Below are 21,963 nucleotides of genomic sequence, written 5' to 3'. Positions count from 1 at the left end.
ACTTTCGAAAATTCGTAAATATCAATATCTGCAGACGACAAAAATGACAGTAATACAACACATGTTTGATTGCTTTTCATTGAATGTGAATGTTCCAATGAATATTATATTTTGTACAAATGTATCAAGCCATCAGGCAACTTTTTTTTTTTGATCGGAAATTTTTGTAAACTTTTCCATAAACATAATTGTTTGAAATACCTTTAACGTCAGCTTAATGTTTAAGTGACTTTTGTAATCATGCTGATTCAATGGCTGTTCCAACACTGAAATTTAATTTAAGTGAGTTTCTGGAAGAGATAAACGCATTAAAAAATGTATGGATACTTTCTATTTAAAGTTATATCATTTGTTTTTAAGTTGTTATCGCTTAACGTTTTTTTTTTTTTTTTTTCAAAACAGATGGTGCTCCATCTAATTAAAAAGTGAATTTTAAGATTATTTCCTGGAAAATAAAAAGGAAAAAAACACATATTGTTTTGAAACATAATTTTGCAGCTCTAATTACTAGAAATATGTGAGATAAGCATTTTTGAACACTTATATTAAGTGGATATGAAATACTGCTTTAACTGTTGAAAAATGTTTACTGATGTTTTTCTTCTCATTTAGATTTTTGTTTGAGTTTTTGAACATGCATTGCCTTACAACTACACGAAATTACATGTACTTGTAAAGTAGTAATAAAGAATAACGGCTTTTTAGGTGGAAAAGAACTTACTTAAAGGATAATTTTTATTAATTTTACCAGTAGCGAGTTTACCATGTCACAATTATGAGATGCCTTGAAGGGAATCCATGAATGCATGTGATAGATGATTTACAAACTTCTGTGATAGACAAAGAGGCTCCCAAAAATCAGTCTTCAAGGGGCCTCAAAATTATTGTGGACCTAGGCCCTCACTTTTTGTTAGTCCGACCGTGCTTCTCATGTATCATAATTGTTTTGTGTCTTTTATTTACAAAGTTGTAAAGTGTTTTAAAAATAAGGTATTACATTGGTTCTCTGTAAAAGTCTAATAACTTTAACCGATCTAATACTAAGTAAAGATCTGCTAGTCTCAAAATAAATTATGTTTTAAACTTGAATGTTTCTTTATACATTAAAATAATGTTTGTTAAATCACTAGTCTTATTTCTTTTAAATAGCTTCTTAAAAACAAAGATGAATTAATACAAAATCTTCAGAAGGAACTTTTGCTCTTAAGAAAACAAAATGAAACTTTAGAGACATCAAATTCCCTTCTGTTACATGGTATGTACCCTTCTATTACATGGTATGTATTGGAATATGATGCAACTATCTTTTATTTATTTGAATTTCTTTTATTGGTCTTGTATCAAATTGGAAAAACAAAAATATTTCTTTTGGAAAAGTTTTTATGAAAGAGAATACTAACTGCAGTTAAAAGTTCAGTTTTTGCTTTTGTATCCTTTCTTTTGTGAAGAATAATTCCACAATAACTGGAAAATTTCCTCGAGTTATAATATTTTATATGTATTAAATTTGTAAATAGAAACTGCCATTCTATGACATAAAACTGACCTCCATAACCAGAAATATTTTTACAACTCTAGCTCAGGGCCAGCGAAGAGATCTTGTCATCCTAGCCAGAAACTAGGGTCCCAGTTTGAAATCTGAGAAATATGAACATTACATATTTTAACAGATGAGGGAACCAGGCGACCAAACTGACGAAGAAGCCACTTATGCTCTCAGCGGCCTTGACTGGCAAAAAAGGATGGGGATGTGGCACAAAAAATAATTATAGTATTACAACTAGGAAAGAAAATTCCCGGACAAAATATGTTTAACATTTTCTTCCCTGTATTTTGTGTGATTCATATCACCATCTCTGTTACAGAGATTTTGAAAATGAAATAAACAATTGCATTGAATTTTTAAGAAATCGAAATAGTATAACTTAAGTACTAGTTGTCTATTTATAACTATGCAGCCAATTCAACAAACTTGGTGAAATTTTTTAAGCACTTTCATTATACTTGGCCTGATTGTCACGGAAAAATCTGAGGCTTGCTTTTGCTTAAATCTCAGCAACTAGGCCACTTAAAGACTTCAGGATTTCACTAAATGATTTCCTTAATCTTAAAATACAACTTAACGCTGAGAAATTAAAATTCTAAAATAAAATTATTAGTTCGGTAATGATGGAAAACAGCAAATTTCATGTAATTTCCCCATGAAATAATGAAATATAAAAACCATTGTTTCAAATATTTGTTGTCTTACAACCAGGGGTATGCACAAGGAGGAGAAAGTACATCTGTTGGCCCGGGCCCAAGCCTGAAGGGGGCCAATATTTTTAAAACTTAGGGTGAAATATAGGGGTAAGCAATATGGTGGGGGGCCCAGAAAAGTCATTTATGACGGGCTTCAAAATTTCTGTGCACGCCCCTGCTTACAACAGTAATATTGATAGTAATCGTGATAAAAATTTTGAATGATGGCTTCTCTGGAGCAAGCAGTCTTTATCACAGGTAACTTGTATGTTTTGAAACATAAATTAGTTTGGGAAACCTTTAATATTTAAATGGTTTTAATTTAATTAACAAACAAATCCTAGAGAGGAACAAGGACTAAATTTTAGTGCCAACTGCTTAAAGATTTAGACATGTCTAAAAATTTTTTCCTTTAGTAGTGTGGAGCATTTAGGTGAAAAAATGATATCAAGTTTCTTCATGGTAACATTATTCTATTTCTGAAATACATTTCAAACCAAACTTTCCTAACAAGAAAAATATGCATGTTTCAACACTCAAAGTTATGAATGATAAGAAATTCTCTTCATGACTTGAGCCACGTTTTTCTTCGTTTGTGGGGTCATTTTCTTGGAATTTTTGAAAACTACAGGAATACTTAAATTGTCCTTTCTGACACAGAAAAGTTATTTTGTCCTTTTGAGTGCATCATGAAAAGTGCTTAGTATTCTTTTAAAAATTCTGTAATTTATTTTTTTTATATGATAGATAATTTGGGTTATTGAATGTCCACTCTGTTGCTTTTTATAGGGGGTAGCTCAATCGGCAAGATGTTGGACTCATAACCTAGGGATGCTCACCTGGGGAGGAAGGGGTCATGGTGCAGACTGTGCTATTGGAATTCTTAATTGGGTTGGTTTTAAGGATTTTTCTCTTTTTTTGGAGGGAGTCCAGCTTTGAGGAGGGTCATGATAGTATTTGGGGGGGGGGGTGCCTTTGCTCTTAGGAGTGATGGGAACGCCTGCATAACTGGAGTATTACGGGGCTGATGCCAGCCGGTCAAAGATCCTGTGTGTTCATTTATGGTAACTTGGACATATAAATATGTTGGTAGTCACAAAGTCCGCAGTGTTCTAAATCCAAATCAATAACTCTGGGGGTACTAAATCATTAGTTGCTCAATTCCTGGTCTGGATCGCACACAATCCTGCCCCCACCGGTCAACAAAAAAAAAAAAAAAGCTTGATAGAAATATGCATAACCGACAATTTTTGTTTTTAATACTTTGAAAAGCACCCCTTTCATTGTTCCCAAACTAACTTGTACCAACTTGCACAGCTATAGGCGCTATGGGGCTCCTGAGCACATAATGATATATATATAAATGTTTATTTTTGTAGTTCTAACTAAAATAATAATTTTTCATTCTAACTAAGAAAATATAATGTATACTCAAATTACCTCATATTTTTAGAACACTAATTACATGAACACTATTAGATAAATGTTTCAACTCAGTGAAAAATCAAAGTAACCACATGTAATGCAAACATACTTAAATTTGGAAAACCTGCAGTAGAAGTTTTATTAGTTGCACTGTTTGGCAGTAAAAATAATTAATTTGCCTTGCATTGCCATCTTTAGATGACTAAATTTGGCAGTAAGAAGAAAAGGGATGTAAGTTTACTTTGTTAAGTTTCTAGTAAATCTTGTTAAACAGTTGGGGGGGGGGGGGTTGCCCCCTAAGAACAAGGGCGCAACCCCCCCCCCAATACTTTAAGACTCCCCCCAAATCAGAAGCCTCTCTCCCACAAAAAAAAGGAAAATACCCATAAAACAGCTGCCCCTTAAAAATTTCAATGACGTAGTCTGTGCCATGACCCCCCCCCCTTATGTGGGTAAATGTGTTAAAAGTTCAGATCTTAGTAGGTAGGCTTTCATTGAAATTTTTTTCTAAAGCATGCTTTATAGCAGCACCCACTAGAGCTACTAGTACCATCTCTTGTCCTAGCATAGAGGAGAGTTTCTACTACGATTTGTTATTTCCAAATTATTATCTCCACATTTTTAATTTTGGCACTTACATCCTTTTGCTTCTCACTGCCTGAAATGTATTTTTTCTCAATTTCAATAAGTGTTACCACCATATTTTCAGCATATACTCATAGGTAAGGATGATGTTTGTAACTGAATTTTTGTAGGTGTATGAAATTATTAGTTTTCATTTTATTAAGTACTAGAGGGAGATGCGCACCCTGCTCGCTGACGCTCATCAACCCTCGAAGATTGCTTTGCATTTTATGTGATTCCAAAAAATTTAAACCTTCTATTAGATAGAATCAGTTTAAAAAACCCGTTAGAAGTTCCGTTTTGAACAAAATGAAGGTCCCCTCTCTCTCCCGTGGAAAATAGAATTTATGTAAAGAACTCATTATTACTAAAGAATCTGGCTCCCACTCGAAGATAAAAAGATCTTGATAGAAATGTGCAAAACCGACATACTAAAAAAAAAAAATAAATAAAAAGCGTTTTGAGGAGCACCCCTTTCCCGGGTTCCAAACTAACTTGTGCCAACTTGCACAGCTATAGGTGCTAAGGGGCTCCTGAATCCTGAGCATTGGAAAACGACAGTTTTGTATGATTGAAAAGTCGCTTTCAAATTCATAGTCTTAAGTAATACATTTGGGGCTCTTTAGCTCTGCGCAGTTGGCGGCTCCAGAGGGGGGTCATAGCTCCTCCGAGAGCCGGGTGAGTTTATAAAAAGGAGACCTAGGTCTTAATTATTTGAAATTCCATTAACTGCACCATCAGTTTTTGCATAGAAACAATTTTAAACTTTTTATGTTCATCCTATAAAAAAAATTTCAAACGGAAAAAGCTAATGTTTCGTTTGAAAAATCGCCGCAATAAAAATACAGCAATACGGTATGTTAGCTCGCCAAGCGCAACACGAGTACTATTTTTTTTTTTTTTTTTTTTTTTTTTTTTTTTTTTGCTTTGTTCCACAAGCGAATTCTTTAAATTTTCAAAGTATTTTTATTTATTTCTTAAACCCTGCGACATTTTTCTGAAATTCAGATAGAATTTAATTCTTTAATGTTCGAGTCCCAGTTCCAGTGATACTAAAAGTTAATTGTGATTTTTCTTTGCATAGTTGAAATGAAACGAATATAATAAGAGAACTTGGGAACTAACTCTAGTTGCCAGCTTATCAAAAAGCCGAGCCGTAGCCTGGTGGTGGAATTATAGGGCAATGCCCTAGTTTTTGGTGACTAATACCCTACCTTTAAAATTAAGAGTGAAAAAAGAGGAAAATTCGACGGAAAGATTACAATGCCTCCTCATTATAACATCAACAAAGATCCTCTTAAAGAGCACTTTCGGAATATTCAGTTTCGAAAAAGTTCTGGCAGAGAGTTCTAAACTCCATCACTTCCGCTAATGTCATTAGAGGTGACCCACAGGCGCATTTTTAAGATCTTCTGATATCGAAAAATTACCGTAGGAGAGTTCCAAACCCCTTCCCCCTCCGCCAAAATCATGTTAGGATTTTACTTTCGAAAAGTTTACTGGGGAAAACTCTGACATAACTAAAGACTTTGAAATTTCATTTACAGAACTTGAATTTCCGAAAATTTCTGAGAATCCAAATCCCATTTCTTGCCTTAACAACATGAATGATGGTGATGGCCAACAATAGCGTTTTTTAGGACTGCGATTTCTCGAATTTCCCCGGGAAGAACCCCCCACCCCCTTCGCTTAACATCATCGAATATTATTTAAGATTGCGTTTATGGAACTTCAGTTTCAAAAAATTGCACGGGATGCGTCTCTGACTACCACTCTTTTACCTAACGTTATGAAAGGTGGCTTGCAAATACGTTTTAAGAAGTAGATTTTGAAAAATTTCACTGTGAAGGACCCGAAACATTATTTCTCCCTATCATGATCAATATAGTCTAGAATTCTATTGTTTGGAACTTACGTTTCGAAACATTCTGTAGGAAGGAGTTTGTAGAAGGAGTTCCAATCTTGTCTCTTCCCTAACCTTATCAAATACAGTATACAGTGGTGTTTATGTTTGTGTATTTTTTTCTTTAGGACTTTTGTTTTTAGAACAATTTTGATAAAAAAAACCAGAGGAGCGCTTCTGAATCTGCTTTTCCTAATACCATCGAGCATGGTACAAAATTGCATTTTCAGAACTCCAATTTCGAAAAATTTCTAGAGTAGATTAGTCGAATGCTGGATTTTCCTCTAACGTTATTAAAGATGGTCTACAACCACGTTTTTATGGCTTCAGTTGCGAAAAATCTACCAGGAATGGCCTTTGCCCCCCCCCCCCCTCCCCTCCCAGCCTAAACATTAAGGTTGCATAAAATTGCATTTTCTTAGATAAAATTTCTGTAGTTTTTTTAGGGAGAGCCTTCGTATCCCTGTTTCTGCTAGAATATTACTTAACATTTTTGTTCATATTGCTAATTTTCATTCTCGCCTAGATATGACGCAATTCTTCTGATTTGTGTGCTAATATTCTAATAATTACCCCCTTCTAAACCTAAGTGGGATTTTCTCCCTCTCTACAAGTATATCGATTCGAAAAAAAGATAGGTCATGAAAGTCAGACACCACTTTGAACTCTCCCATTTGTAGTTATTTTATTCATCATTTTGCAACCCTATGATGGGCTGGGTAAGATGCATGGGATAAGATGCATGAAATTTTCCCACATAAAATTTTTTAGGTGTGGCCTGCTATGCAAGTCAACCTTGCATCAATGCTTTGTTACGGTCCCGCACCGAAGGTAGCGTAAAATTACTATTTTAGAATTTTATTTAAAAAAAAATTTTTTTGGAGGCAAATACCGAAGTTTTTTTGACAAATGCCATCAAAAGTGACTTACAATTACGTTTTCAGAATTTCAATTTCAAAAAATGTCCGGTTGGAGGAGTTCTGAACTTTATCACTTCTGCTAACTTCATCAAATATGAGTTAAAATTGCGGGTTTAGAATTTTAACTTCAAAACTTTATGAGGAAGCGCCCCAAACTCCCCTAACATCATTGAAGGTGTTTTGAAATTGAATTTTTTGAACTCAAATTTCGAAACATTTTCGGAGGATGGTTCCGAGTTCAATTTTTTATCTCAACGTCATAAAAGGTGGCGTATGACGCATTTTTAGGACATCAATTTCGTAAAATTTCCAAGAGAGAGCCCCAAACCCTCTCACTCTCCTAACATAGTCAAAGACCATCTGAAATTGCGTTTTTGGAACTTCAGTTTTGAAAAATTGACGAATTTCCTAAATGAAAATTCTGTACCTCAGAACCAGAAGGACTTAAGTCCAAAAATTGCAATTTTCCGTTTATTTTGTATGTAGAAGCCTATTGCGCATCGATCCATATGAAAGGAATTCTTTAAAAAAAATCCTTTTCAATTTTTTACCAGGGTTAAAAGAACACGCTTCCGATCCTTTGCATGAGCCCGAAAAAAGTCTCCCCCCTGTCCTGTAAAATTATCGTAATGTAACTTACGTCCTTCTGGCTCTATTGTACGGAATTGAGAGTTCCTGAACCTTCTCAGTGTCATCGACAATTGTCTAAAACTGCATTTTTAGAAGTTCAGTTTTGACAAACTCCAGGCGACAGTTCCGAATCTCATTCCTTCCAACAGCTTCATCAAAAGTGTCCTACAATTGCGGTTTTAGAACTTCAGTTTCGAAAAATTTCCTGGGGAAAATATTGCTAAAATCACGTTCTTTCCTTCAACGTCATTCAAAATGACTTACAATTGCACAGGCAAACACAAAAATAATAAAAAAGGGAGGGGGGGGGGAGGTCTTATGTCTTACCAGGGTCGGATTACTAAATAGGCAGAGTAGGCAGTTGCCTAGGTGCCCCGAGGTTCTGAGGGGCCCCCGAGAAATCTTTTAGTTGAAAATATGTAAGAAAAAAGTTCTCTTTTCGACAAAAAAATAAAATAAAATAAAATAAATAAATAAATAAATAAAAATAAATAAATAAAAAGGGTGCTCCCTTCCTTTTTTTTCTCTCTATTTCATCTTTTACTGCTGTCTAACAGGAACTTATTTATACATATAGAATCCGGGGCACACGCAACAGCTATGACGCCCCTACCGAAAGGTTTTGTTATTCATTTTTCAAAGGTCATGGAGACTATGGCCTTTTGTTTTACCTGCTAAAGGGCTGACAGTGGCAGATTTAACAAAACTCAAACGTCACAAATGGGAAGGCCCTACAACATAAGGGCTCAAAGAGGGATTTAAAATTGAAGATGAAAAAGATATTTACGTTAGCAAAGTTGGGCCAAAAATGAGCGAATCCGTCATTGTGGCCCGACGGCATCCAGATCATTAAATGTTGGCCGGCCAAACGATAAACTACATAACTCAGTGGCGTAACTACGTATCGCAAGACCCCGCACCGCAGGTGGGGGGGGGGGCGGAGCCAAAAGGGGCCCGAAACCGAAAATTGTTGATCTTTGTTTTCATTCAATTTTGTAAAAAATGTTCGAAAAATCAAACTTAGTTTAAAATGCTAATTTTTTTCTAGGGGAGCCCCAAAACCTATTGACCAAGGGCTCAGATTACGATTTTGGGGCCCTAGGTCAAAGACTTTTTGTGGCCTTCTTGTTGTCAAACATTACAATTTTTTCCATTTGCTAGAATAGTTTTAGTCATTTGGGGCCCCCAAGTAGCAGGGGCTCCGTACTGTATTTGCTACGGCCTAGTAGGCCTATTCAGTAAACAGCCTTCCCTAGACCGCCTGCTATGGAGAGAAGTGAAAATCCCTGAAAAAGTCCGGGCCGTACCCGTAGCCCGGAAAAAGGCAGCCGAGAGAAGTTATTCGGTGGATCTGGATTGGGGAAGACAGGGGGGGGGGGGAGTTGGAACGGACACCAAAAATTTTTTAGCTTTGTTTTCAATTTTATTAAATTTTTCCGTAAATCAAACTTAGTTCCAAATGCTTATATTGGTTCTGGGGTCCCCTAAAGCCCCAGAACCTTGACCAAGGGCCCTCAATTAAGGTATCGGGGGGGCATAAGGCTTAACAATTTTCGGGGTCCACTTGTAGCCAAACATTAGGTTTCTTCCATTTGCTAAAACAGTTCTAGCCATTTGAGGGCCTCAAATAACAGAGGCCGCGCTCTAATTTTCCTATTCAGTAAACAGGCTCTGAGTGGAGAAAGAAGGGGCGGGGGGACACCTGTAACGGATTTTATGGGGTCCCAGGGGGCCCGGGCCCCCCAAAATGATTAATTAATTTAACTATTTTATTTATTATTTTTTACTTGACTTCTCTATAGCATTTTTTTATAGTTAAAACGAACACAAAACACGCAGCATATTTTGAATGAAAACATTTTTGTTTGCTAAAGATGTAATTCTGGAGTCAAAGGCCAGATTGATAGAATACATTTAACTCACTGGTTTCGAATACAAGGAAACGTAATATTGCTATTCGTCCATTAATTCTTCTCTGATAGAACCAATAATTAACATTTTTTAATTAAATGCAAAGGAGTGCTTTAAAGAGTCATTTCGATCCAGGAAACTTTTTGTAAAAGAATAGCTTTTTTTTCTCAGCTTATAAAAAATGCAAATGAAAGAAATCACAAAGTAGTTTCTTTGCAGAACCATGATATTAATGGAAGAGGGCATGTAGTATCAAAGTGTCAGTGTCACTCCAATTGTATCATGACTTTAAGAACAAATCATTAACTCGTTTGAAAATCAAAGATACAGTGTCTGAATTCTTCAACAAAACATATGTGTTAGGAATTCATGATTTTCTTAATTACATACTATTTTATAATAATATAAATTAATAAGTATGTAAATTAATAATATATTATAAATTAATTTATAAAAACTCAAATGAGGTATGGGTTTATTTAATGACATTGCCATCATGTTATAATCGTTATGACATGATTATGATGATAATCATTATGATGATCCTAATTAAAGCCGTTTATTTTATAGCATATCGGTTATATTATATTGAATTTAGTATTTAATTTGCTTGAATTATTACTTTTTATGTCCACATTCAAAGCATATTAATGCATAATATAACCGAAAAGTAGATTTATTGGCGTTAAGTGATACTAAAAAAAATATATTTAAAAATAAAGTCAGGAAAACTGTAATACATATTGTACGCGTGTGGTGGTGGTGGTGGGGGGGGGGGGGCGCTGTTCAGCTTCCGGGCCTCCTCCAAAAGTTATTTCTGTGTCCGCCCCTGTGGCCCACTGCCCTCTACTTCCGTGCGTGAAAACCAAACTTTGGCTCATTGCAAAAAGTATCATATTGCCCTCCCTATACCACCCTGACACGAGAAGAGAAAATTCCTATAAGAAAAGGAAAATGAGGAAAACCCGGAAAAGGGGTAGGATCTGCAATGGCAATGGGGGACACAGTTACAGTGATCTCTCGCTTATACGCGACCTCTGTTAAACGCGTTTTTCACTTATACGCGTTTTTCTCACGGGCCGGGCCAGCGATATAGGGAAACAATGTTAACTCTTGTTCATTTATACGCGAAAGCTAAAATGCACCTTTCATTTATGCGCGATAAAAAATTTTCAAGCTTTTGTTAAATCGCATATTTACGCTTTGCTTATCAGAAGATTTGTACCCTTCTTGTTCTGTCTCTAGAAATGCATTCACACGCCTTTATTCCATTGTTCGAATTCTTCCAAACACGCGTTCTTTTTTGCACAAGTGAGGAATTGGGGGTGGAATTAGTTTTGTGATTGACATCGAGAGGGGAGAACGGGTTACTTACGAAAAGGTTGTCGTCCTTAAAAGTCGTGTTCAAGCGGTAAGCGTTGACGTTGCCTTTCGAGGATCTTTTGCATCCTCGTAGACTATAGCTCTGATCACGCGACATTTTTTAGGTATTCGCTTATGTGCTGTACAGTGTACAAAAAATGACAGAACATACAACTCCATTTTTTTAAAATAACAATGCGTAAACTGAAATTAAATGCATATTTATTCATTAGTATTAGTAGTGTACTATAAGTATTACTATAACTGACGAAAAATTATTGCATTTAAGCTTATTTTTGGGTTTTTCGCTTATGCGCGAATTTCACTTGTGCGCGAGAATTTCATTGTCCCCTTTGGTCGCGTATAAGTGAGAGGTCACTGTATTAGCAGTATGCTTCATCTTCCTACTCGTTACGCACTATTAAGAAAAATCTCATAACTAGCAGAGATTTATGCTCGCGGAACTTTGTCTAGGTTTATACAGGACCCGATTAACGAGTGATAGGAGCCCAAACTTAGCAATATTCATCAATTTATAGCGATTGTCAAAATTTCATTCATGCGGGGGGGGGGGGGGGGGGGGGGGGGGGGGGTCGAGAAGTTTTCAGTAACGCAATTTTTCTTCTGTCTCTGATCGTCATAATAAAATATAGCAAATTCTAAGGAATAAGTTTTTATTTTAAAACCTGGAACCACTTCTGGGCGTTTTGTTTAAAGAGGACTGTTTTGCTCGAAGAAGTTACTGCTAAACCTCTATTGTTTATCAAAAACAATAGAGGTTTATCAGTATAGTTAAAGATTTATGCACCTGTTACCAAGTAAACTTAATGAATCTCTTATACATAAAATATGATATACAAAGAAATTTTTTGTTACATCTATATTTGATTTGCCACTAAACAATTACTAATAGCAGCGAAAGACTATTAATTGTTTAGTTTTTTTTATTTAACAGCGTATTATAAATTTTCTTAATTCTGCAAATACAGTGAAAATCTTACCGAACCCCTTAATCACGAACACCCCTCATCTTAATATATAAAAATCTTCTGTGCGGGCGTTTGTCACCATAAGGCTTTTAAACGGCTGTACCGATTTTGATCAAATTTTTTGTGTGTAATTAAGTTGTGGCAAGCATGGTTTCGAAGCGCGATAGATCGAATCGGAAACGTTTTCATTAATTAATTAATTAATTTGAACATTGGATGGTTATATCTCCCAAATGATTAATATTTATTTTAACCTATTGTTGAGCGAGAACTGAAACAAATATTTAACCCGTTGCCAAATGACAATAAGAAAGCCAGTTCTACTTTTTGTAATGAAATTTCCTACTGTGATATGTTAATTGAGAATAGATAAAATGTAGAGAGAGAGAGAGAGTGAAGCCTTCATTTCTTGAAAACAACGATTTTAGGTCTCAAGATATATTTTAAAGTAAAGTACTGGAAGGTTCACGCAACTGTCGTCGTAGTTGAAACATGTGATCGGATCGTTGCTTTAGGTTTTCATAACCAAATAATCAGAAAGGATCGTTGCTTTAGGTTTCCATAACCAAATAATCAGAAAGTACCGTAACTAGCAACATTTTTTTCGCGGCTGAAATCCATCTGAGTTTTGGCACCAATGTCAAGAATACTTTAAGGATTATCTAACTAATCAGTACATTATTCAGGGAAAAGATGATGGAATTTAAAGACGAAATTTTTTTTTCATCCAGATAAATTACAACAGGGTGGTTCTGAACACAAAAGATCAGTGCAGTGGAAGATCTTTATCTTTGGTGGAAAGTACAAATTAGGCAATATATGAAGTTTTGAAAGTTTTCGTTCAAAAGATCGGACTGCTAATCGGTCGGAGTTGGCTTCGCTCACTGATCGGCTGGATTACAGTAACGTGATGGCTTGGCGACTTTGGCTACAAACAATAGAGTTGCGTGATCATTTGTTTACATTTTAAAGCTACTGTTAATGTAATCTTTACTAATATTATAAAGAGAGAGGGTGGTTTTTGTGTGTTTATATGTTCGAGGTAATCTCCGGAACCACTGCACCTATTTGAAAAATTCTTTCACTATATGAAAAGTGCTTTCCTGCTGAGTAACATAGGCTATAATTCGAAAAAATCCGAGAAATAGTTCTTTTTTAATTCAAATTTAGGCCCAAATTTCACGTAAATCGCCTATTATTGGCTATTAAAGGGGTACAAAATTACTTGCACATATTAATATTATATATCGTTAAAAACGGGTAGAATTTTCTGCGTTCTAAACAATTTATTTCAATGCTCCAACTTTATTACGGCGGGAGTAATTTGCGTTTTTAGCTCGAACTTTTTTAGGCTTAGCTGAAATTTAGGCACTATTTTCTTCATTAAATCTATAAATAAAAAGCGAAGGAATTGTCCCACAGTTTTCTTTTTGACAGCATTGAAAAAAGCAAGATTTTTTACTCCAGATCTCTCTCGACCTTTGGTCGAAAAAATTAGCTTCTATCTTCAAAGGAAAAAAAGTTACAACCGTTTTTAAATCAATTTCGAAATATGTCATTTTGATTCAGGTTGTCAACCATTTTATTTTCGCGTTTCCATGGTTACGCTTTTTGAATCTATTGTGTATTTCCTTATATTGCATCTGATTTCTTAAACTTATTTTATTTCATGTTTCCATGGTTACGCTTTTAAAATCCATCTTTCGCAGTTATTCTTTTAATAAATTGTTTAATATATGTCACTTGACACAATTTTTGTTCTCAAGGTAGACCGGGTAAAGCCGGGCAACGCAGCTCTTAATATATAAAGATTTGAAAGCTACTGTTAATATGATTGTATACTTTTTTTTGTTTGGCGAAACATTTATTTTTGCCAAAGAAAAAACATCCGCTTCACTCGCAAAAGGGCTGGGTTCCTGTAGCGTGGTCGCTTGACACGTTAGGCGTTGAGCAGGTTCAGTCTACGATTATTGTTTTAAGGCAACCGTTAGTGTGATTCATTGTTTTGGCGATTTGTTTTGAAAGAAAAGAAACTTTTAATTTGTTTTTATCCGAGTGAAATGTACGACATTTTCTTCTTTTTTTCTGACGATGATTTTTGAATGTTCCACGGGATGTTTTTTTTTTTTTTTCGTTAGACGGATGGATTATGATAGCGTGGTTGCTGGGCAAGTTTGGCGATAAACAATAGCGCTGCAGAATTATTTTTACTTTTGAAAGATATTATTTGATGTCTGTTTTTGTTTATTTAGCGGAATATTTTAAATTGCAATAAAAACCTTTTTACTCGCTAAATAGAGTTTTAAAGCAACTGTAAATCTAATTTAATGATTTGACGAAAAGTTTTAAATTCCAAACAAACTTAAATAGTTTTTTTTTTTTTTTTTTTTTGATCTGCTCCCCACAGAGTGACAAAACTGCCCTCCAATCCTGCCGTATTGCGGCCTTGTTTTCCGAGTTCACAATAGAGTAGAGGTTGAATAGGCGACTCTGGTGGTTGTAGTCCAAAAAAGCATGGGCATCAAAGAGAACTTGAACACATGTATTTGCGGAAACGCGCATTGTGTGCCGTTTCCCTCATTTTCCTTCTGAGGTCTACTAGGACCGTTTCCATGAACACTCGACCCTGGGAAAAAACCTGCTTTTCGCCGCATTCCGGTTAGTTGCAGGGTGTGTGTGGATTTTTTCTCCTCCTGCTTGCTTCTGAGAGTAAAGCGGAATTTTACCCAGAATGCATTACGCGAAACAAGTTCGTCTACTAGCCGTTAAGGATGCTGGGTAAAAACCGCTTTCTGTGGTACAATGGGAAATCTCTTTTTACATGGAAACGGGGATTTTTTGAATCAGTTTTTTGCGGAGCCAGAGCGAGGATTTACCGGGCCGAAAAGTAAGCTAGCTCGTCGAAAGATAGCTCAAACTGAGATAGAGCGTTTTAAAGTTTGGCTCTTCCATGCATTTGATTCAGAAATCTTTTTTTTTTTTTCAGAATTTTTCTAAAAAATAGTTCCCGATAAAATGACCCTAAAACATTTCATTTATTAAGCAAAAGGCGAAGCAGAGAACAGCTTGGTTACAATAACTCAATTTCGTTCAGAAGTGTAGGAATGAGTACTTTTACTACTGTGCTTACCACGGTCGTATAGTTAGCTGAAACTAGAGAGTGAGCTTTGGTTCAGCTTTAGAAACCATTACACAGTTTTGGTTTGGGGTTTCTGTTGAAAAGATAAAGAAAAAGCTATTTAGTTTTGATTTGGACTTAGACTGGATTGGAAAAAATCAAGATTCAAAAGCTTTCATTTTCAGGACAGGTTACATTGCAAGTTAAGGAAGTCATACTTATTTTCCTTTCAAACAATATCAATCGTGTTTGAATGTCAATGAGTGCTATTATTATTTCAAGTTTCAAAGGCAATCTAAAATGGAAAACCTAATTGTTATTAGTAGACACACCTTACCCAATGTTATTGGTTGAACCAACGATTTGAATTATTTCTCGTGTTTGACCAAGAAAGCTCTCGGTTATAAAACAAAAAGGCTATTTTTTTCTAACAAAACTTTCCTTTATGTGTATTTCTGTCAAGCAGAAAAAGAAGATGCCTGGATTGCTTTTTAGTGCTTAACTCTTTATATGTTCCAAGAAAAATTAAGAAACACTATTTTAATTCATAAAATAATCAAATTTTTCAATTTTTCCAGGAAAAAAAACGGATTTTTTTTTTTCCACCACGTCAAAATTTCCAGAAGTTTTACATCTCTACTGCAGACACACAGACACGTCTACACACACACACACGCCTGCATACACACACACAATCGTGATTCCGAAAAGCATAATTTGAATTCAAGATGTCAAAAGTTCAAATTTTTTCTTGGAACTTTCGTTAGGGTAAGGGCTGAACATAAATGATAGAGTTCTTTGAACCTTGGGCATTGTTTAAAAAGCTCCTGTAAGCTAAAAGTTTTAAAACATTAAAGCTTGACTGGCAATGGGCTTCGAGCTTGAAACACCCAAGTTTTGAAATTGTTCCTACTGTAAAATGCCTTTTTTAATTCATACATTTAATTAATATGATCGTGCAAGACATATAATATTGTTTTTTTTTTTCAAAAACAGTTTTCCATTTGCTCGAATTGTCGTTATTATTATTTACAAATTCAATTGTGGCGACCAGCAACAGGCTCTTGGCCCAGCTAGGCTGGTCTTAGTCAATAGATTAGTCTTCAATGAAGATCAATGTCCCTCTTGAAGCTATCCACCCCCCTTGTTCATTACCACCTCTTCCGGTAAACTGTTCTAAGTGCCCACAACCCTACTAAAATAGTGGTTTTTTTTTCCTTATTTCCAGGTTAGCCTGAGATTTGAATAGCTTAAAACAATGACCCTTCGTCCTGCTTTCGGTACAAAAATTTAATCTATTAACATCATTCATTTTGATAAATTTAAACAACTGAATCATTTCCCCTGTGATCCTCCTTTGCTCCAGGCTGTACATATTAAGCCTATTAAATCCGGTATCATAATCTAAATCTGAAAGTCCCTTGCTAGTCTAGTTACTGAGCACTTCTAGTTAATGAGCACTTCTGAATTTCCCTCATGAGACGATTCATTTCTGTTTTCTCTTTTTAGATCTGTCTCATCTGAATGATGCAGTATCTTCTATTTGGAATGCTTTTTCGGAATTACATAGTAATGAAGGTATAAAATTATTTGTACTCTGTAGAATAAGTTTAAAAATGAAACTTTATGCTATTATACATAAAATAAGATTTAAAAACATATTTAATAAGATTTAAGGATCCTTGCCTCTTGGCCTTTTGAATAATTTTTCAATTTTGCAATCAGTTGGTTCAATTATAATTAGTAGGCAATCCGCCTCTTCATGTGCCACAGCTTGACTACCCTTACACAATACACAAATCATGGGAAAGCAATGCACCAGGCACGTATGCTTCTGCACTAAAATCAGAATTGTAAACCTACACTTATCTGTGCAATATTAACACTTCAGCCAGTTGTTTTTTTATTATTTATTTTTTTTTTAATTTTCTGTTTTTATTTTATTTATTTATTTATTTGGCTACTTTGAAAAAATCTGTTAGAAAGCGACAGCACGTCACGATTTTTAAATCCCATTTTGGGGGATTATGAGTTCTAATTTCGGTGTTTCTAACTTGTAGATGTTAAAAAGAAATTGGAAGAAGAAAAGAAGAATTTGAAGTCACAGTTGGAAATGGTAGAAAAGGTAATATATTTCTTTTGAAAAACTGTCTAAAAACTTTGAAAATTGGATCATCTCTTCATGAGGGCTTGAATCCTGGTAGAAATTTGGAGATGGTGTGGATAACTGCGTCAGTCTTATTATTATTATTGTTACAAATTCTATAAATAGTAATTATTTTTGTGATTAATTTGTCGTAATCTAGCTAAATTTGGCGTTTATTAAATTATCTTTCATCTAAAATTATTGTAGCAACGTAACCTGTAAATAGTTTCTTGTAATGAATATACAGCCCCCGTACATTCGGCTGAAGTATACGGTCCCCTCATTTCTGAATGATAAAATTTGTGAATGGAAAGAAATAAGAAAGTGGTAGAACGGTGTAGGATTTTCTGGAATATCTGAGAAGCTCTCTTTCGATGTCTATAAACAGCCGTGCCGCATTATAAAAAGTCCGTCTCGATTGAGCCGTTGTACTGATAGTGGATAAACTCTGTTTTCTGAAGCCTTTTGCGCTGTTTTTTTTTTTTTTTTTTGCGTATTTTATGTAAATACGTGGGGGACCGTTGAGTGTACAGTGTTAATTGATATTTGCCTAATTGCTATGGTTAATTTAGCAGTTAACTATCTTTCTTGTACATATTGTAAATAAATCTCCTGTGTTTTCTTAAGAACTGTGTCGTCATTTGAAAGAATGTTTGAAGCTGCACCGAACTCTGAACATTATTATTATTATTATTGTTATTATTATTATTATTATTTGCCATTTGAAAGTTTCGAATAGAAATGACTGGTTTCATCGACGAAGACGGAAATGTTTCATTCATAACTTAAGAATAACAGTTCAAACTTACGTTTATCTTTGTCTGTTACTTATAACTCAAGATGTTGAGTGGGTTTAACGAACACAAAAACAAATTAATCAGAATACTTGTGTAAAACCTGTGTGTGAATTATGACATGTAGCTACTTCTTTTTCTTTTTCATTTCTAACCGAAATTCGATGTCATTGTCTCTGCGTACCCTCAACTGATTAAATCCGGATTATACATCTTGTACAGGGTTTTTAGGAGAAGTCGCAAAACAAGGAGAATCGTAGCAACTACCATTGAGAATATTTAGAGTAAACGATTAATGCGAAATAAGATGAGTAATAAATCAAATTTGTTATTAAAAAGAGAATTAGACAGAAAAGTTGCTTTTATGTAAAACGACGTTGTGTTTAACACATCGGTCTGTGTCGAAATGGAATCAAAAAGGTAGAATATTTTAATAATCGAGGAAACAAAAGTATGTTTGAATAAAGACTACATTTTGCCGCTGACGCTCAGAAGTCAATTTGGGTCTCTATCTCTGCTGATGATACAAATTTAATGACATATACATTGATCAGAGAGAAATATTCCAGCTTGGATCAGTCAAATAGCCGAGCGAGCTCCTTGGTAGAACGGTACTGGGAGGCAAGAAGCCGAATTAGACAATTACTTTTTTTTTCACCTTGTTCTTCGTTTTAGTTCTGTTTGTATTTTAATTTGTCAAGTTCTCTGCCATTTGAAATTAAAAAATCAAGTCAAATGGTAAAATAGAATATGTATTAATCGCCAGACGCAAAGTAAATTGCAGAAGTAATTAATCTTCAAATGTTTTTATGGCAGTGAATTAGTTAGTGGAGTAAAAATTAAATGAACTATTATTCATAGACTAACAGACAAAGTAGAGGCACTAAATGCAGTCAAGTCCACCGTATGTAGTTATCAAGTCCTTCACTGGACTATCTTCTTAGGGGAATGAGCAAGTAAACCCGTCTTTTGTTCAAATTATCTCCGAGAATTGAAAACACGGATTCAAGTATAAAGCATGGTTCAGGGCATTATCTTTCTGCTTTACGATCCGCGAACCTTAGCCCAGATGTAGGATTTAAAACCTTAATCTAAATACACTCCTGTTTGTGAAAATTGCAACACCATGAAGGAAGCATCATAGTTGAATGAAATTTAATACACAGTTGAGTGGTAATAGTACAAATAAATGATTACATTTTCAAACCAAAAAAACAATAAAAATAGATAGAAATTAGTATTTTGTGTGGCCACCACGCGTCGCAATAAGAGCTGCTACACGACTTGGCATGGAGTGAAACAAAGTTTGAATATCTGCCTGCGAAAGAGTATTCCATATTTAGTAAATTACCGCCCATTACCCAGGGCTAAAGCAGAAATACATCGCCAGCTCAGTCATTTCCAGCCGAGGACTACAGTTTCGTGCTTATTAGCACTCATCAGCCCGGCATAGGAAAATGACTGAGCTGTAGATGGAAAACCTCTTAAGGAAGCTAAGAGTGCCAAACAAACTGGTAGCTAATATAGAATTAGCACAGACCAGACGAGTGACCGAAGCAATGGTTCGGTTAAACTCGAAGATTGAAGGCAATCATGGTATATTCAGTAAATTACCGCCCATTAGCCAGGGCTAAAGCAGAAATACATGAAATACACCGCCAGCTCAGTCATTTTCAGGCAGCACGAAATTGCAGTCCTCGGCTGGAAATGACTGAGTTGGCGGTGTATTTCATGTATTTCTGCTTTAGCCCTGGCTAATGGGCGGCAATTTACTGAATATACCATGCCTTGCCTTCATTCTTCAAGTTGAATCGAGCCATTGCTTCGGTCACTCGTCTGGTCTGTGCTAATTCTATATTAGCTACCAGTTTGTTTGGCACTCTTGGCTTCCGTAAGAGGTTTTTCATTACCAGCTCAATCACTTTCCTATGCCGGGCTGATGAGTGCTTATAAGCATGAAACTGCACTCCTCGGCTGGAAATGATTAAGCTGGCGGTGTATTTCAAGTATTCCATATTGTTTGTATGCGCAACCAAAGTTCGACTGTCGAAGCAACAGGACGAGGATCACGTGCGAGACGCCGCCCAACGAAATCCCACACATGTTCAATCGGTGACATATCCGGGGAATATGCAGGCCAAGGAAGAAGCTGTACCTGCTGCGAATCAAGGTAGGAATTGACAGTCCTGGCGACATGTGGACGGACATTATCCTGCTGGAATATAGCCCCTGGCAATCCTTGCAGGAAAGGAATAGCTTGAGGCTGTAAAACTTCGTTTATGTATCGGGTACTGTTAAAATTGCTCACAATTAGTAGCAATTGTGATCGTTCATGATATGTTATGGCACTCCAAACCATAACTCCGGGTGTTCGTCCACTGTGGCGTTCGATAATGCACTCCGGAATGTGCCGTTCACCGGCATAGCGCCTGACACAAATTCGGCCATTATGGTGCCACAAATTGAAGCAGGATTCGTCAGAAAAGACGACCTGCTGCCAATCTGCACGCCAGCTCCTATGCACATTGGCCCATTGTAGCCGCAGGCGGCGATGATTTTGCGTGAGAGGAATCCTGTATAAAGGAATCCTTGCGCGCAGCCCACGCTGCTGCAGACGTCTCCGAATTGATGAAGCACGCAATGAAACACCTGCAGCTGTTGACCACTGTGCTACCAATTGTCTAGAAGAAGCTGTGCGGTCCTTCAACGCCATACTCACCAGGTGTCGATCATCGCGAGCTGACGTCACATTTCGGGGTCCACTCCTGGATTTCCGAGCTGTCCGACGCTCGTCCGTCCACTGTTTTCAAACACGCATGATTGTGCTGCTGTTACGCTGCACATGCGCGGCTACTGCACGATAAGACAATCCAGCTTCACGAAGGCCGACGATTCTGCCCGTTCAAACTCCGAAATTTGCTCAATTTTCACTTTCTTTCGTCGAAGAGGCATAGTAAAGATTCAGTTAACGTTTACTCTAGCATATACCCACCGATAATCATACACGCCTCCCTACAGCCGTCTATTTATATTCGGTTTGATCCGCCGTTCATAGGGCGCTGCTCAGCATACGCATGCGCTACCGGTTTGCAATTCTAATCATTTGCATATCATGCCCTACTTTACATTTCCTGCAATTTTCAGCTCACTCGCGTAAGACCTTCGTGGTGTTGCAATTTTCACAAACAGGAGTGGGTATGGTTTAACCTGCCTCCGAGAAGAATCCAAAGACAATAACTCCGCATTCCTTTGTAGAGCAGAGAGGGCAGGCGGGAAAAAAAACATCACCTATATAAGGTGTAAGCGCCCGAACAAAAAGTTTTTTGAAAATGGCGACTTGGAAGCTAGCCACTGCAATATATGCCTCGGAAATTCCCGAGGAGTAAGTAGTCACCAGTCAGAAGATTTTCACAGCTTTTTCTAGTGACTTGGGCTGTCGTATGTACATTTCTGACATTTTCTTTCTTTTTGTCATAGAACAAGCTCTGATTAGAGTAAGACGGCTCGACGGCTGAGATAGTCAACAAGCACCTTTTATGAACTGATCAGCATCATTTGGTAAGAACAAAAGGCTAAAATTGCTGCCTGAGAATCAATAAAAGAGACAGACTTCTTATGATCGAGGGATAATATCTTATCATAGAAGGAAATTCAGAGAACGCTTGATCAATAGCCTCCATCCCAGCCTCAAAATTTGTTGAGTATTCAGTCCTCAAAAACACCATTATAATAAAAGCCAAAGTCAGATACATCAGGATCGGTAAAACCGTCGGTGTAGATCACTACTGGAATGGAAAGTATGTAGGTTTTCTGAGGAATGTGCACAAGGGAAAATAGTTTCATACTTTTTTTCAAATGTACCAATGCTCGTTTAATGCTCCACAAGAAGCCTGAGGAAAA

At 36.2% G+C, this 21,963-nt stretch overlaps 1 protein-coding gene across 1 annotated transcript in view; it reads left to right on the top strand.

Moving 5' to 3' along the window:
* The first annotated feature begins 39 nt into the window (after positions 1–39).
* LOC129222037 (golgin subfamily A member 6-like protein 26) overlaps positions 40–21,963 on the top strand; it is a 79,770-nt gene continuing 57,846 nt past the window's right edge. The window contains exons 1-4 of the mRNA XM_054856453.1: positions 40–317; positions 1,150–1,255; positions 16,633–16,701; positions 17,184–17,248. Coding sequence (XP_054712428.1) covers positions 252–317; positions 1,150–1,255; positions 16,633–16,701; positions 17,184–17,248 — 306 coding nt within the window. The 5' untranslated portion in view covers positions 40–251. The remainder of the gene's footprint in view (positions 318–1,149; positions 1,256–16,632; positions 16,702–17,183; positions 17,249–21,963) is intronic.

Source organism: Uloborus diversus, chromosome 5 (assembly GCF_026930045.1).
Source record: "Uloborus diversus isolate 005 chromosome 5, Udiv.v.3.1, whole genome shotgun sequence".
NCBI lineage: Eukaryota > Metazoa > Arthropoda > Arachnida > Araneae > Uloboridae > Uloborus > Uloborus diversus.
This window is presented reverse-complemented; position numbering and strand designations above follow the sequence as displayed.